Raw genomic sequence first — 15,666 nt, forward strand, 5'->3', positions numbered from 1 at the left:
TTCAGAGGGAAGAAAGACAATCCCACTCTTGCGCAGTGTATCACCCATCCATCCATGCCAGCACCGTGCCATCCACTCGTGCAGCTCAGGCTCCTCTCTGGGCTCTGCACAGGGGCACAGCTGTCACACGTCCTGGCACATGGCCGAAGCTGCCCAGAGGAGAGATGTGAGGTGTGAAGCCTGACTAAATACCTTGTTCGTAGTCATGCACTCGGGCAGCACTGCCCTAAGCCAAAAGTGCATGGGCAGAGGCATGAGGAGATAGGATTCCCATGACCCACAATTACAGTGCACGTTCTCCTCTTAACTGCTGAGTTAGGAAATTTGGCAGCAAATGCCTCATTTATAGAAAAGCAGCCTTGGGAGCCAGGGAAAAGCACCCTGCACCCCTGAGGGAAGATGACATCCCTGCAGCGGGATCATCCAGATGGGCTCTGGAGACGCAGGGCAAAGCCTTCGTGCTACCAACAAGTTTCTCTGAGGACCTGAATGATTTGCTGATTTCCTCAAAGTGAGGGGCTTTTGTCTGTGCAGTGCTACAGCACTACCAAAATAGCAGGAAAATTCAGTGTTTTGGTGTGCTCAAGAAGTATACAAATCCTATTTACCTCCAATATTGTGTTGTCTCCCAGAGGCAATCACAAGGCTACAGTCCATAGAGCACCACAGCATTGAAAGCCACGGGAAAACAGAGATAGAAAGTTTAGGTGATTTAACATGAACCATACGTGCTGCTCAGAGTTTTCTGAGTAATCCAGCTTCTACATATCCTCACCGCATTACAAAAATAATGCATCGTCTCCCCTTTTCTTGGCTTTGTTACAGGGAATGAATCTCCCCCGAGATCGTAATTGCTTCAAATGCTCTCTGCTCTATTTATATTTGATTTTACCCAGTGGTTTCAAACAATTCTGATCCTGAATGACTGTTGATCTAGGGCTGTACCCTGTCTAACATCTGCTTTGAAGGAGCTGCGTGCAGGTCTCTTTGAATAACATTACACAGGGCACAGAGGACTTGGCTCTCCAGTTAAAGGCTTTATAAAGATCCAGTCAGTACAGTGTTTATCTTCACAGACAGAGGCATGCGATCACGACGCTTTTCATATTTACGGACCCAATTTCAGGCTAACATCTGTCTTTCCACTCACTCTCTTTGCGAGACGAAATTCTGCCCTCAGATACATGACTACAGCATGGAGGATTTACTCTGCGCAATGGGAAGCAGGACTCAGGTGTCTATCTCTAGATCCAAGCCCTCCATCCTGCTCATGGCCATGTGCCCAACACAGCCATGATCCTGGTCCTCCTGGAGGTCTAAGACATGCAACGGGCTTTGTAGCCTGGGCTCCAGCCTTGGCTCTGGCTCTTTCCCCCGTGCGACCTCAGCAGGAGCAGGGTACAGCAGGGACGAGCTCAGCCTGTCATAAGAGTCAGGTCCTTCCCCTCACTGCTCTCTGACTCAGTTTCCTCCTCTCAAAGTGACCGTAGCTCTCCCAGCCTGGGCCAGAGTGATGCTGAGACCTTGCTAACCCGCCATGCCCTGCCTAGAATGGGCTTTTCCTTCCCTGCCTGGTTAAAATACATGCAGGGAGCAGCCCTGCTGGCAGCGTGCCTGGCAGCTCCGGCACCCAGAGGTCACAAGAGAGGGGCTGCATTGCTTGCTGTTTCTGGGCAGACGGGAACATTGGTGCCCTTCTCCAAGCACACAGAGACCCCCTTCATCACCGGGGTGAAACGATGCCTCCTCTCCCCGCTGTCGCAAGGACTGAGACACTGCTCTGTCTGCACGGTGGCAGAGGCTGGGGGCAGGAGGAGCACGTAAAACAGACAGATGGCTACACAGCCAGCCCGGTTATTACCGGAATAAATTGGGTAAATCACAGGCTAAGCAGTTGCTCTCCCTGCGGTAGAAGAGGATCTGACACCATGATTGAAAATTAGCAGCATCTCGGAGGCAATCGCGGCCGGGAAGCTTGCTGTGCTGGGAAGCGCTGCCGAGCCGGGTGTCGCACTCGGACTGGGTTATTACTGCACTTTAAACCACAAGAACAAAATGTTTGGGACATGCTAATGACACCAGGAGAAACAGAAGCATTTTGATTTGGTGGTAATTGTTGTAATTATTTTCTAACAGCGCAGACACAAATATAATATAATGGGTCTGATTATTTATCAGCATTGAACACAAGAAAGAAAACAATGCTGGTAAATAGCAGTGGGTTTATTTTGGGGAACTGTTCAGAGCTAGGAGAGGACAAAACATCGCTCTTCAGAACAGGAGCTGTGAATGCTTCATGCTGAAGGTCTGACAAAGGTTTTCAGGGTTCAAAAGAGCTTTATATAACCAGGGTTTCACCCTGCTGTATGTGGCTTGGTCACATTGCCTGAAGCCAGGTCTGCTGGGCAGTCTTCTGTTGAGCAAGATCCTCACTGAGGTCTTTGCTAAACGTCACCTGTTGGCAACAAAAGCACTCATGGTGGATATCATTTTGGGGGAGGAAAAAAAAAAAGGCAAAGGTGCCTCAACCATTTCTAGGCAGGGTACACAGTTTTGTCTGCATTAAAGCTTTCTTGTCACTGACACTGATGACTGAAACAAGGTGGGCAAGGAAAGGAACAAGGATGAGAAAATTTGTGACCACTGTCTTGCACCAAGACCCCTGTACCAAAGCCTTTGGGCTGGTTAAAAGTAGAGCCTTAGATGAACCTGAAACCAAGAGGCGGTGAAGAAATATGGGAAGACATGAAAGAGACGGGGGTCAGACAGAGGAGGAGCATTCATGGAGGCCAGGGAAAAAGAGGATTGAGTCAAGTGGACACACAGGAGAGCCGTGAGGAGACAAGGACAGGTCTCAGACCAGCAGCAGTGCAATACAGGGCACCAAAGTCTCACCACCCTTCAACGGGCAGCAAAGACCATGAGATCCACTGGTGTGGGATGCCAGCATGCTCCAAGACTACCCTACACTGAGGACAGATGCCTGGGAGCAGTGTTGGCTAGCCTACTTTGGTGTCTCTGCAGGACATACCAGAGTGAGAACAGCAAAGTTCTCATGGGAACCTTCAGTAGAAGTTTCCTCATACTTCCCTTGTCAAAGGGGCTTTGTTGTCTCCATTCATCGCCCCACTTGGCACCCTGCTCTCGTGGGGCTTTCGAGTCCTCCACTCGTTTGACCTTGGAGCTACTATGCTGTGAACGTGTCAGAAGGGAACATGCAATCAATACTGGCCAACCCACCAACAGACCGAGCTATTATTATAGCAGGCAATGATGTGAGCAGCCGCAAAAAGGAAAACAGATTTTTGGGCTCCTCATGTGTCCGGAGCTATCTGCACATCCTGTCCCGGGTTAACTGAAAACATGTGGTCAAGTCCCGTCAGGCTGGCTTGCAGCTACAGCCTTCGCTAGCTCCCAAAGCGCCTCCATCTTCTATTTCCTCACCCCCTTTCTTGAATAAGCCCACTGAAATCTAGCTCAGGAAATGGTGAGATACCAACATGCTGAAATGGAGTTCTTGACATTGATGCTACTCTACTTCTGCAGAGCATTGATGTTTTGGCTGTATCCTCTTTGGCTTGCTCCCTCTGCATGGGGGTTACCAGGCGCTGGAGGATGTTTGCCCAGAGCTTTTCTTACACTCCAAAAGTATTTTGCATGTATAATATACGTATTATACACCTGAAACAGTGCTCAAACCAGACTCGCTTTGTTCCCATGACACACCTGACCCAATAAGGGGGAGATACGTGGGAAACTTGAGCCTGGGCTGTGCCCCTGTGGCCAACATCAGCACCGAGCCACTGCGGGTGGTTCAGGCTTGGTCTGGCCACAGTGAGGGACACGATGGGCACCAGGCAGCCCGGACCTGTAGGAAGCCCACCCGCAGCCAGGCGGGTAGGTCAGCAAGCGGCCCACATCTCAGGCTGCTCCCTGACATAAGCAGCTCAGTAGGTGCACCAGGTCATCCCCAACCTCATCGTCAAAGAGGTGAGGGCCAAGTCGCTGCTGAGGCCTCACATCTCCTCCTGGGAGGGGAATGGTTTTTTTGCCCCAAGCCTCCATGGAATAGGACTAGGCTTTACCCAGACCATTTGTTATAAACCCAGGATGCCTGAGAAAACAAAATATGCTTAAACTGCTTTTGTTAATAACACGAAGAGCATGCTTTGTAAGAAATCAAGTGGACATGCCTGTTTGGAGGCACAAGCCCACCTCGGACCTTGGCAGGAGTGAAGGCTGTCCCGGAGAAGGGTGACACGGGACTGGCACGCAGCGACCTACCCCAGGAGACCTTCCCACCCCTCTGCCTCCCTCAGCCAGAGATGGCATTTGTGCATGCAGTGTTTCCTGGGAGATTTTTTTTTTTCCTTCTTTCTTTTCATGTCTGTATCCAGGTAAATATTTAGCAGCCGCAGCGTCCTGTGGCAGAGGGTTCCCCACTGCAACCCCACGCTCCGCGCAGAAATGCCTCCGGTTGTTTGCTCTGAACCTGCCACCTGCTAGCTTTATTTGATGTTCCTGAAGGTCTTGTCTGAGGAGGAACAGTGCATACAATCACTCTCTATTTTGTAACGAGGTAGCTTTGTTTTGAGTCACTGTTGTCCAGGTGCCTCTTTCTTTTTAATTCAATGGTGAAAACTTCCAAGTGCCTCAAGGACACAGATCAGGAATTCATAATTGTTTTTTTTTTCTTTTCCTATACAGTACTAGTATGGAACATTGCAGAAGTCTGCCAGTTGTTACCAAAAATGGTTGAGACTGCAGCTACAGCAAAGAAATACTTGTCACAACCCCTGCTTTCACATATGTAACGTATATGTAATATGCACTACCTGCAGACACCTGCAAACACAGCACAAGCTTTTCTGCCCATGCCCCAGATGGGGCAACCTCCCTGCCAATGCTTGAATACATGCCCATTGCCTTTAGTCATCAAAAGCTTCCTTACACTTCAAATATGCATAGCATGCCATAAATATAAATGCACTTTGTGCCTATACAGCCACACTGTAAGTGCATGCCCCATCCAACCCTAACCTGCTACACGCCCTTAAAGGCATTCTTCCACCCTGTGCCTTACCACTACATGTTACGCAGCTTCAGAAAGAGCAAGGGAGAGCCCTGAGTTGTTTGGAGGATATGGTCCATCCAACTGGAAGTTCTGCATCTTTGTTGTTTCTGTGCCAAGTCACATGCCAATGGCCTCCATCTAGCCTGGGGTGAGAACCCTGGCTTTAGCAGCGCTGCTGATTTCACCCATTTTCCCAGTCAATCTGGTAGGTAGGTCAACATTCAGTTGGAAACAGGGTGGGGGGCGTTTTTTTTCTCAGCATCATCATGTTTTCTAGCATACAAATGGTGAGTATGCTGCAAGGTGGGCTTCACATTGAGCTCTGTCAAAGACTCAGGTGGGCACAGGACACTCTGCTTGAGAGCAACTGTAAGAGTACAGAGATTTCTGCAGTCCAATGAAACACACATGCATACATATGTATATATATCGTGTGTGTGTATGCGTATACACACGCATAAGAAAACGGACAATGCAGAAGAGCTGATTTTGTGCACTGGCTGCAAAGGGAACGGTCAACTCCCAGGTTACACATGTAACAACCTGTTTTGCCATTGCTGTGAGCTCAGTTCTGTTCTTTTATTTTTATAAGGCAACAGCACTAACCTGATTAATTTACTGTAACTGGAGAACAGTATTAGCCTAAATGGTCCCACTTAAATCTCAGAGAAGCCATGGGCAAGCTCTTCAAGCAGCCACCTGTCCCCGCTCACTCTCCCGCAGATGGTTAACACAGCTGAGCTCAGGTCGCCTGAGCTGCACCTTGGCACAACAGCCCTCCTCTCTTTGCAGGGTCTGTTTTCTGAAGGGAAACACCTGCATGTCTCTAGCAAGATCGGCTCAGAGCAGAGAAAGCTTTCAGCTTAGAAGTTACAGGCTCCCCTCCCACCAGCCACAACCCAAAGCTAGTGGGAGGACTCGCCCTGGAGCCGGGAGCTCCAACAAACCCAAGGTCCCGAGGGACCTCTGCCAAGCTGACCACACTCACTAGTTGCTTTGCTCACACCACAGCCTCACAACCAGCAGTGGGGGGAGCATTTATATGAGGTATTTTGGAAGCCACGAAGGTGAAAAACTCCATGCCAGAGGAAGCAATGGGGTGCAGTGGCTACAGCAATGAGATGCCCTCAGGAGACCACATGTCTTGTTTCTGCTGATGGCTTCCTCAGTGGTCTTCAGGAAGCCTTCCCCCATGCCAGGGTCCAGCATCCAAACAAGACCAATACCCTTAACCCTCTTTGTAAGGTATGCTGGTAACTACAACTAAGAAGTACCACAAAGAGCCTAGGGGATACCACTAACCTTTTTTCTTTTAGCTTCAGAGCTGTTACTGCATCAAGACTTATCATCCTGTTTTACCACAAAAACTGCCTTGTTTTGTCATTAGCACAGAGGCCCAGCTTGCAGGGAGAGGTGAGGGGTGGGCACAACCTAATGTCACCCAAACACGTGCTGCAGAGCTCGACTACAGCCCTGAGGGCACCAGGAACAGCGCTACGGCCCAGCTCACCCAGGCCACGCAGCTGGCTGCACCCCATGAAGCACCACACCAGCTTCCTGCTGGACTCCAGCACAGAGCACAGCTGATACAACATAAGCACACCCCTCTATACGTTTATAAACTCGGAAACAAGCTTGGTCTGGTAGAGGCCTACAGATAAACAGGCTGATGAAGCTGTGGTGGCCAGTGAATTCTTGAACTACATCTAGGCCCCAGAGATAAACACACGGAAGAGACAGGCTGTTTTGGAAAAAAACCGCCACAGAGAACAGCAACTCTGTACAGGAGGTAGGAGCAAAGGGCCCAGGGGAGCCAACAAGTGCACCTTACAGCCCATGGAAAACAGGCCAAGGCCAATTAACAACGATCTGCAGCTGACAGAGAGGGGAGACTGCGAGATAAGAGGGATGGCACAGAGCCTAGAGAGGATAGGAGCTTGGATGGAGGAGCAGGAAAGGCGTCCTGGGAGTGATCCTAAGTAGGGCTGTTCAGGGAAATCAAGCCAGTATCTCTGTGGGGCCTTGAAAAAGGGGCCAGGTCTTTAGGCAGTAGCCTTGTGAGATGTTGGTTAAGATAAATTGCTAGGAGCATGAGGAAAGAGACAGAATTTAGTTCAGGGAGATAGCAAGGGAGGGGAATGCAGGTTATGAGTACCTGAGATAGTGTTTTTAGAGTAAGATCCTGAGGAAAGGATGAGCTAGAGCCATGCTGCTGATGAAAGCAGCATGAGTGTTCTGGCTGTAAACAAATGGGCTGCTGAGAAACCTGGGAAAGAGGTATAAGACTTACCAAGGATAAAATCACAAGTACAAGAGCAGATGTAGGGTCACCCACCCTTTTGTTTGTGGGATGGAGGTCTCCAGCAAGGTCATGTTCAATCCCTGTGCAAGAGGCAGGTCACTCAAAAGCCAAAGGGACTTTTACTGGAGGGAGCGCCAGTGAGGGCCAATATTCTGTACCAGGCCCAGCCTCACATATACCCTTGCCCATAAGCACGCAGAAGACAGCAAACACACAAGACCCACCCGAGGTGTGAATATAGCAGCTGTTACGCTTTATTTCATTATTTTTATTTTTCCTTCTGATTGAAAAAGAAGAGACAGAGAAAAGTTACAAAAGTACTAAAAGGCAACAATATTGGCAGGACATCCCCGTTCCCACCCATGGGCCCCCCAGGGAAGGCAGCCTGCAGCATCCGGGGACCAGCAGAACACAGCTCCAGGGCCGAGCACTTCAGCAGCTCCCATTTCAGCAGCGCTGAGGAAAGCCAGAGATCACGGGGCCATGGGTGCTGCTGCCCTGACCGTCTGCACAGGGAACGCACCTCTTCAGATGGGTAGCAGGCTGCAGCTGCCCCTTCCCATGAGCACGGGGGTTTGGTTTGAGGTGGTGATGCTTCCCGTCCTGCCCTGGCTAGCTCCATCTGGCAGCAGATAAAAAGCTGAGGTGTGCCATCAAAACAAGATAAGCAGAGTCTCTAGAGGAATGGGAGGAATGAGTAGAGGAATGGGCCTGTGTCGGAAGAAGGGACTTTTGCAGGGAACCACAGCACTCTGCCTGAGGCACCTCACCAGCCAACCCAAGCAGTCCTAGCAGTGGCCTAGCTGTGATGGCCTAGGGCCAAGGAGCAGGCAGAGCTTTGGCAGCCTTGGGACAGCCATCCCCTCACCGCCTGGCCCAGCCGCTCTGCCTGGGGAGGGAGGAGGGCAGTGGTGGGGGATTCAGGTCCCCAGGCCTTGGTGGCCTTCAGGCTTTTTCCCAGTTGTCTCAGTGAAGGGCCCAGAAAGTACCATGCATGCTGGTTTGCTCTGTGGCCTCCTACTCGAAGCTAGACTGACCACTGGTCTCATCCAAAGAGTGGCATCAAAAACCTTCACAGTGGAACAGATCTAAAACTAAAATGGATCTTATATTACTCAGAGTTGCTCCTCTTGATCCAGACAAGTAAATTACTTGCACCCAGCCAGATACAGGCTCAAGGTGGGGAATGCCTAAACAAAGAGGTTACTCTCTTCACCAGGTGCTGGCAATGAAGACTTACCTGATGCTGCAAGAGGAAATGTTTTGTTCCTCTGCATCACCATGACAGGTAAGAGCTTCTCCCATTAGCTGCTGCTGCCTCATAGCACAAAGCACCCACGTGCCTCAAGGGCAGACCCCAGACAATCTCCAGTGGTAAAAAGGCCGAGCACTGTCCTAACTCCTGTAGGACTGTCCATGGAGAACTGTCCCTCAGTTTCATTCAAAATCCCCTCCTGGTTCTTCCACCAACAGGTGACCACAAAACAAAGACCCCTTCCTCCCACTCCATGCTACATCTGGGAATACTCACTCCACTGGTACAGAAGGGGGGGGGGGGTCTATCTGAATTTAATAGCCAGCCTATCAGGGGAGGGGAAAACTTGCTGGACACATTTGATTTGGTTGAGTTTGGTGATGTCAGTTGCCTTCAGCATCACCACAGGTGCAGCAGAGTATTGGGACAATGGCATGGACAAATGCTGCATTACACAAAACACAGACAGCCTCAACAGAGAGGAGACCCAAGAGCACACAGATCACTCCACCACTTCTCCCTGGTGATACCAAGAGAAGACTGAAGGTGGACATTCTTTACCTCTGGATGGCTGAACACGGACCCTCCATTCTGTAATCTTATTCTAGACCCCATTCTACAATTTCCTCCCATTTAAATCCTATTTTAGATATTACTGAGTTGCCAGTAGAGCAACTGAAACATGTAAGTACATTTTCCAGTTACCCTGTCCCACATCCCTCTCCTGGAGTCTTCCACTCAAGAGAGCTTGAGGTGAATGTGACCATAATCTCAGAGAGATATCTTCTTGCTTTGCAGGCAGCCCTGTATAGCCTCTGTCTCCAATCCTGAGTTCATTTCTGACTGGGAGAAGGGTCAGGTCTACACCAAAGCACTGTAGATCCAAGTACTCTTGGAAAATTGACTGGACTTGGTGTCACAACCTGATCACTTATCACAACCGCCATGTGGACTACACTAGCCCCTGAACCACTCAGGGATATCTTCAACTACACCACATCCATGTGCTTGCCTCAGTGGCTGCCCTTGCAGTTTGTGAACCTGTCTCATTTTGCCCTTGAAAGACAAAATCTCTCCAACTGCCAATATTCAGAAGTGGCAATGGTATGAAACCAGTCACTGCTGCAAAGCCGTATGTTTCCTGCTGCCAGACTGTATTGCAAAGATGTGTCATTGCCCCCTTCTCCCCCCACCCAACCCCCCTGGGCATCACCACGTCCCTTCTCACTGCCCGGCAGGCGGTTGGTTGATAGTTCCTGAGGTTTTTGGAGAAATTCCTTCAGTAGGCACATGACGGTTCTTCCACTGGAGCTATCGGGCTCAGAGGCTTCAAGGTGCTGAGGGAACGGAAGGCAAAGGTGGATGGATCATACACAAAGTGGGGTGGCGGGCGGCCTCCGTTGATGCTCTGCACAGGAATAAAAAAGAGGGATGAAGTCAGCACTCATGTAAGCTGCAAGCAGTGAAGTTCTTGCCTCAAATTCTTTGTCTTGCCCCCACCTCTCTGGTACAACCATACCCCCTTGAATGGGCGGTCATGTTTGTACTTAGAGCAAACAGCACTAGCACATTCCCTTGCTCCTAGCCCTCAGGAGAAAAGCATGCCACCTCCCTTCAAGACTGAAGTCCCCGGAATCTACGTGGCCACAACTCATGGCACCTGTAGCCACTCAGGTATGTGGAACAGGGTGAGGAAATCAGCAATGCCTTTGGAGACACAGAGTCCCAACAGCATCACTGCCAGAATGCATCATATGGAAGAGCTGAATTCAGGTTCTCTTGTTTTTAAAGCAGGGATCTACACTTTTAGAGCAGGGAGATAAACCAGGCCATCTCTGAACCCTCATTCTTCAGTCTTATTTTTCAACAGGTCTCCAGTAATAATTTACGAATCACCCTTTCTCAGTCCATGAAGTCCCAGACACTGAAATGCTCCAGAGCTTTGGCTCTAGACTCTACAGTTTAGGCTTCACCACTGTTTCTTCTCCCATCCCATTTACCACACCCTCCCCTTACCTGTTTTCTTTTTTATTTTTTTTCTGCTCTGATGGATTTTATTTGATGCTTAAATTTTCTCACTTCCCATCCACCTGCATCCTCTCTGCTCTTTCTTTCTCCTGAAATCACTTCACACCCAGAAGCATTTGACTGGCTTTTGGGGTAAGCTCCAGACTGGCAGGTCTCTTGTGGGCAGACTTGAAATTCAGAAGCTCTAGAGCTCTTTGGACTCCTGTAGAAATCACCCAAAGGGCCAGACGCTCAACACTGCTGGAAATCAGGCCTTCCCTAGGTTTTAAGCGTAGGCTAGAAGGTGACACCCAAGCCAACTCTGTCTCACACCAGTTACTGTCCAGGCCTCCTGGGAGGGAATTTCCCTGAATGAGGATTGCTTACACATAAAGAAAAAATAAAGACAGATTCCCAGAAGAGTCCTGGCTGTGAAATGGATACACACATGCAGGACCTACAGAAGCTGACGTTACTTGTAAAGCTTTGGGATTGTCTGACCCTTGGTTTAATTAACACATTCCCAAAACAAGTCAGCGAGGAACGGCTGGGAAACACTTGGTACAAAAAGATCCCACCTGAAGGCTCTGCAGCTTGGTTTGTACCATGGCCTCCAAAGATAATTCTCTCCCCTTCCCCTCCTGGTGTTCAGAGCACGGTCAGAGCTGATCCGAAGTGAGGAGACCAGAAATACCCATGCACTGTGTGACAGGATAGGAATGCTGCTCCCCACTAGACCTTCCTGGGACCCATGGATCCCAGAGGAATAACAATACCAAATTAGCCTTTCAACCCCATAACATACAAAGTGTTTTCCATTTAGATCTCAGGAACTTTGTGTTTTTTCCTTAGGTGAGCAGAAGCACCAATGGGGGTGACCTCCTTGCAGATGCTCTTTGGCCAGGAGAGGAGGTGCCACTGTTCTCTGGGCACTCATGTTCCTGCAGAGCTCATTCCCAACAGACAGGTGCAAGCTACTGATGAAAAGCTCAGCAGCTCAGAAACTCATGGAAATGCCCCACCACTCATCTCACTCCCATCACTGCTGGGAAGTGTCATTTGTTTTCATGGAGAGTGGAAAAGGTCCAGCAAGAGGAGAGCTGGCCTGGGCTTGGATGTTATATGCCTCCCTGTTGCCTTTTCCACTCCCTTTCTAGCAAGATCCACAGCGTCTCCTCACCCAGCTTGCACTAAGGGGCTGTTTCTCAAATAGTTAGGCTTTTTAGGAGCAATTACCAACTCTGCTGTTTCCTCTAAGACAGAGGCACTTCCAAGTCAGGTCTTTCAGACAGCTGCAACCACGTATCAGCACAGCGCATTGATGTTTGGGTACCACCTGCCTCTACCCTGGATGGGTTTTAACTTGTCATCATAGGACAGGTGCACACAGTTTTTCCTGAATAGCTGCCCAAACGGTCCAGCTCACCCAAACACACCAGATGAAAGCTTCCAAGCCTGGCCTTGGGTGCAGGAGGATCTGGAAGCCTCTACATCCAGGATCTTGGTCACAGCCCAGCCCCAGGGCGCAGCCTTCATGTCAGAAAGGGCCTCTAAAAGCCAGCGTGGGCAGCGTGTTCCTGCCTAGTTGGTCCCTCCTCTGCGAATTGAGATAGGCATTTGAGAATGGAAAATGCCAACATGGTGCTTGGCATCAGCCGTGCCTGGAGTTTCAGCCAGCAAATCATGCCCTGCTACATCCCCCTGACACCTTGGCCAGCAGCATAAGAAACAAGAGAGGCAGATTTAAGGGCCTTTACTCAATAGCCACCTGCTGTGGGGTTATATATGGTGTGTGCTCTGGCAAGCCCCAGAGCTGTGGGGTAACGTAGCAACCCCTATTCAAAGCTAAGGGGCAGAATAAATCAGCACATTTGTCCTTCTGCAGAGCAGAGAAGGTCCCCTGCCAGTGCCAAGAGGGAACGGGAACAAAGAACCTGGCAGTCCCCTCCATTTTGAAATGCCAGACAGGATTAGGGAAGGCAGCTGAATCAGTTCATTTCTGGCGGACAGCAGATGGAAGAGAGGCTGGGGAGAGACGGGTCCAGAGAACAGACGAAAGTCATCCACAGAACTCACCAGGCTCTGGGTAGGAAGGAGCTGTGGGGCTGCTCTCTGGGCCTTCTGGGGGCAAAGAGCCTTCCCAGGGCACCGCGAGGGAGCCGGGCACAGAGCGAGTGCTCGGCCAAGAGAGGGATGCGAGAAAACAGGAGGACGCAGAGACTCACAGGCAGTTAGGCAGCTGCAAGTTAAGGTCAGGACGCACCCAATCCTGCCTCCTCATCATGGCACCTCTCGAGTGGCAGCAAGACGATGGCTTTTGACAGCCCAGCCACCGAAACAGCAGGGTGGAAGGTGCCCTGTGCCCAACTGCAGGCGTCGGAGAGGCAGTAATGCAGCTGCCCTCACGAGAAGACCCTCCCTGATCTGCAGTTGTTCATAACCTTGAGCAGTACGAGTCCATCTTGTACCTGCTCCATAAATGAAGACAGGGCATCTCCTCTGCTAGGGACCTTGCTGGAGGGAAGAAAGAGCGCCAGCATGAAACGGCCCCACTCTTCCCACAGGACTGCGTGTTTTCTCTGGAGCTCGTACCCTGCTCTAGGGACGACCAGGCCTGATCTGGCTTAGTCCACGACACCATTTGGGATCACAGCATGTGGTGGTCTGGCCCTGATGAGCAGTGCAAGGCAAAGCTCCGTAGGTCTGTTCCCAGAATGAGGAGAGAGATGGGGCCAGCTGCCAGAGAGGGGAACACGTCCCTCCCGTCCCGCTGCTTGGGCCAGCTGCCTCCCCGCAGTCAGTGCAAGCCTCCCAGCCAGCCTGCCCTTCCCCTTGGGCGCCCAGCACCAGCCTGTGAGGCCGGGGATGTCACTTCTTCCGCGGAAGGCTGTTTGAGTTGCCCCTGCTGCAGCAGGCCCCGGGGAGCTTGCCACAGACCTGCCTGGCAGCCCCTGCTGAGCAACCCCAGGCCGGCTCCTGCAGAGGCTCCTCGGCGCGCGAACGCTGCGCGTCTGACATTAAAGCCGGCTGCGTTCACTCCAATGGCATCCAGGCAGCTGGGTAACTCGCGCAAAATGGAGCCTAATATGGGCCCCGCGCTAACGGCAATCATTAACCAGAGCCCTCCATTTGTTAGGCAATGTATTTACACAGCTGGAGAACAGCCTGAGATACCGCCACGCGGCTGCCGGCAGGAAGGCACCCGCGCCTGGGTGTGTGCTGTCACACGCACACCCGTGCCGTGCCCCCTCGCACGTGGCCCTGCGTGCACGCTCACCTGCTCTCGCACACCTCGCTTCTCCCCCGGTACACCTGCGCTTCCTTCGTTACTCCTCCACGCTCCTCCAGGCGTGCACCCACTTCTTCCTGACTTCCAAACTACAAAGGCAGCTGTCGTCCCCCCTCGCATGGACCTTGTCTGCTCGCACCTCAGCTCAAGCCAAAAAGGGCCCTGGGTGGCTCTGAGCTGCACCAACAAGCAGAGGACAACTGAAGGGAGCACAGCTCCTCGCTAACCTGGAGAACGCTCTGGAGCAGAAGTTACTTTCAGTAGCTGCAGACGCTTGCACTGCCTCCCTGCACACCCTTTCTGGGTTAGGTTAACTCCTAAGGGAGCCAACTTGTGCTGCCCACCTTTCAGGCAACTGGGCACAGACAGCCTTGGTGACACAAGCTTGTCAGCACACACAGACACGCACAGTTCCCTCCTTCACACACACTTCCCACACGTACTCAACTTACAAACCTGTACCGTAGTCACCAACTGTACTACCACCATTAAATACAACTGGTAAACAAGCAACCTGGCTTGAAATATCTCAAACACGTTAACGTAAAGCACGCCTAAAGATGGTATGGACTGTGACTGGATGCAGGTGCCCCAGAGAAGAACAAGGAGAGTAAATGACACGGAAGAAATCCAGAACTTCAGTCATATTAACAGCCCTCAGAAAACCAAAGACATGGGCAACTGCTCCATAAGCTGTCTGGGACATAACTGTACATTTTGGCAAGGAAGAATTACATAGGAAGAAGCTAAACAGGTAAAGGGTAAATTACTAACACAAAACCACATTGCTCCTAGAAACCCCTCCCTTGCCCCTGTGAAGTCTGGGAAAATATCCAAAACGCAGATTGTGAAATAACTTAATTTTGGACTCATAATGCCACGGAAACGTGGTTCTCTTCTCTGGACAAAGCAAAGGCAAGCATGGCTCCAAGCACACTTTCAGATGTGGGAATTACAATCCCCAGAGGAAGGGGAAAAATGAAGTTACCTAACACAACAATGTCCTAGAAGGGAGTGGTGTGCTAGGGGTGATACAAAACAAAGATCTGCTTAATACTCTTTGCTTCTCTTTCATAAGAGCTCTAGGATCCTGGCGGGACTCAAAATCGGATCAGCGTGTGCGCTCTGCCAACCCGTTCCCTACTCAGGGCCAAGCCAGCACAGGAGTCCCTTCTCTGCTATCCTTGGGCCCCGGCGGCTGGGAAACGCTGCAGAGCTCCGCTGAAAGGATCCTGTCTTCCAGTGGTGGACGCCTCTCAGTGGTGGGTGAATGATCCCTTTGCAGCCCGTAGACTCACTTGTTAAAAGTCCTTTGGGATGAAAGGCACCATGTAATTGCAAGTTGTAAAGGCGCATCCGATTCCCACCACCACCCCGCGTGGAAAGGAATAAATCCCCAGAGGAGCCTTGGCAAAGACAGGCGCCTGCCCGCGATGCTGCCCGGTTGGGGGACAGCCGCCCTGCCCAGGAGCGGGCAGTCAGAGGCACTGCCGATATTCAGGCAGGGCACAGAGGGAGTAACGGCTGCACGATCCACGGCGGAGCCTTGAGAGGTGCAGTGCTTTTAATTCCACCTCGTCCTCCTGCCTTTCACCCACGCCACGTTGTTAGAAAAGAAACTGGTGACACTGCAGCTTTGATGTGTGAAACCAGCAGCTGTGAGCAAGGGAGGGGGACCCCCGAGCCACGTCTCTAATCCTGGACACGGTCCCAAGCAAGCAGCTTCTCATCACCTGTGC

At 51.0% G+C, this 15,666-nt stretch overlaps 1 protein-coding gene across 2 annotated transcripts in view; it reads right to left on the minus strand.

The window, feature by feature from the left end:
- Positions 1-7,606: 7,606 nt before the first annotated feature.
- The window catches only part of LOC121067218, a 56,579-nt gene continuing 48,519 nt past the window's right edge, over positions 7,607-15,666 (minus strand). For both annotated transcript variants that reach the window (XM_040551420.1, XM_040551419.1), the window contains one exon: positions 7,607-10,039. In XM_040551420.1, coding sequence (XP_040407354.1) covers positions 9,911-10,039 — 129 coding nt within the window. In that variant the 3' untranslated portion in view covers positions 7,607-9,910. The remainder of the gene's footprint in view (positions 10,040-15,666) is intronic.

Source organism: Cygnus olor, chromosome 3 (genome assembly GCF_009769625.2).
Source record: "Cygnus olor isolate bCygOlo1 chromosome 3, bCygOlo1.pri.v2, whole genome shotgun sequence".
NCBI lineage: Eukaryota > Metazoa > Chordata > Aves > Anseriformes > Anatidae > Cygnus > Cygnus olor.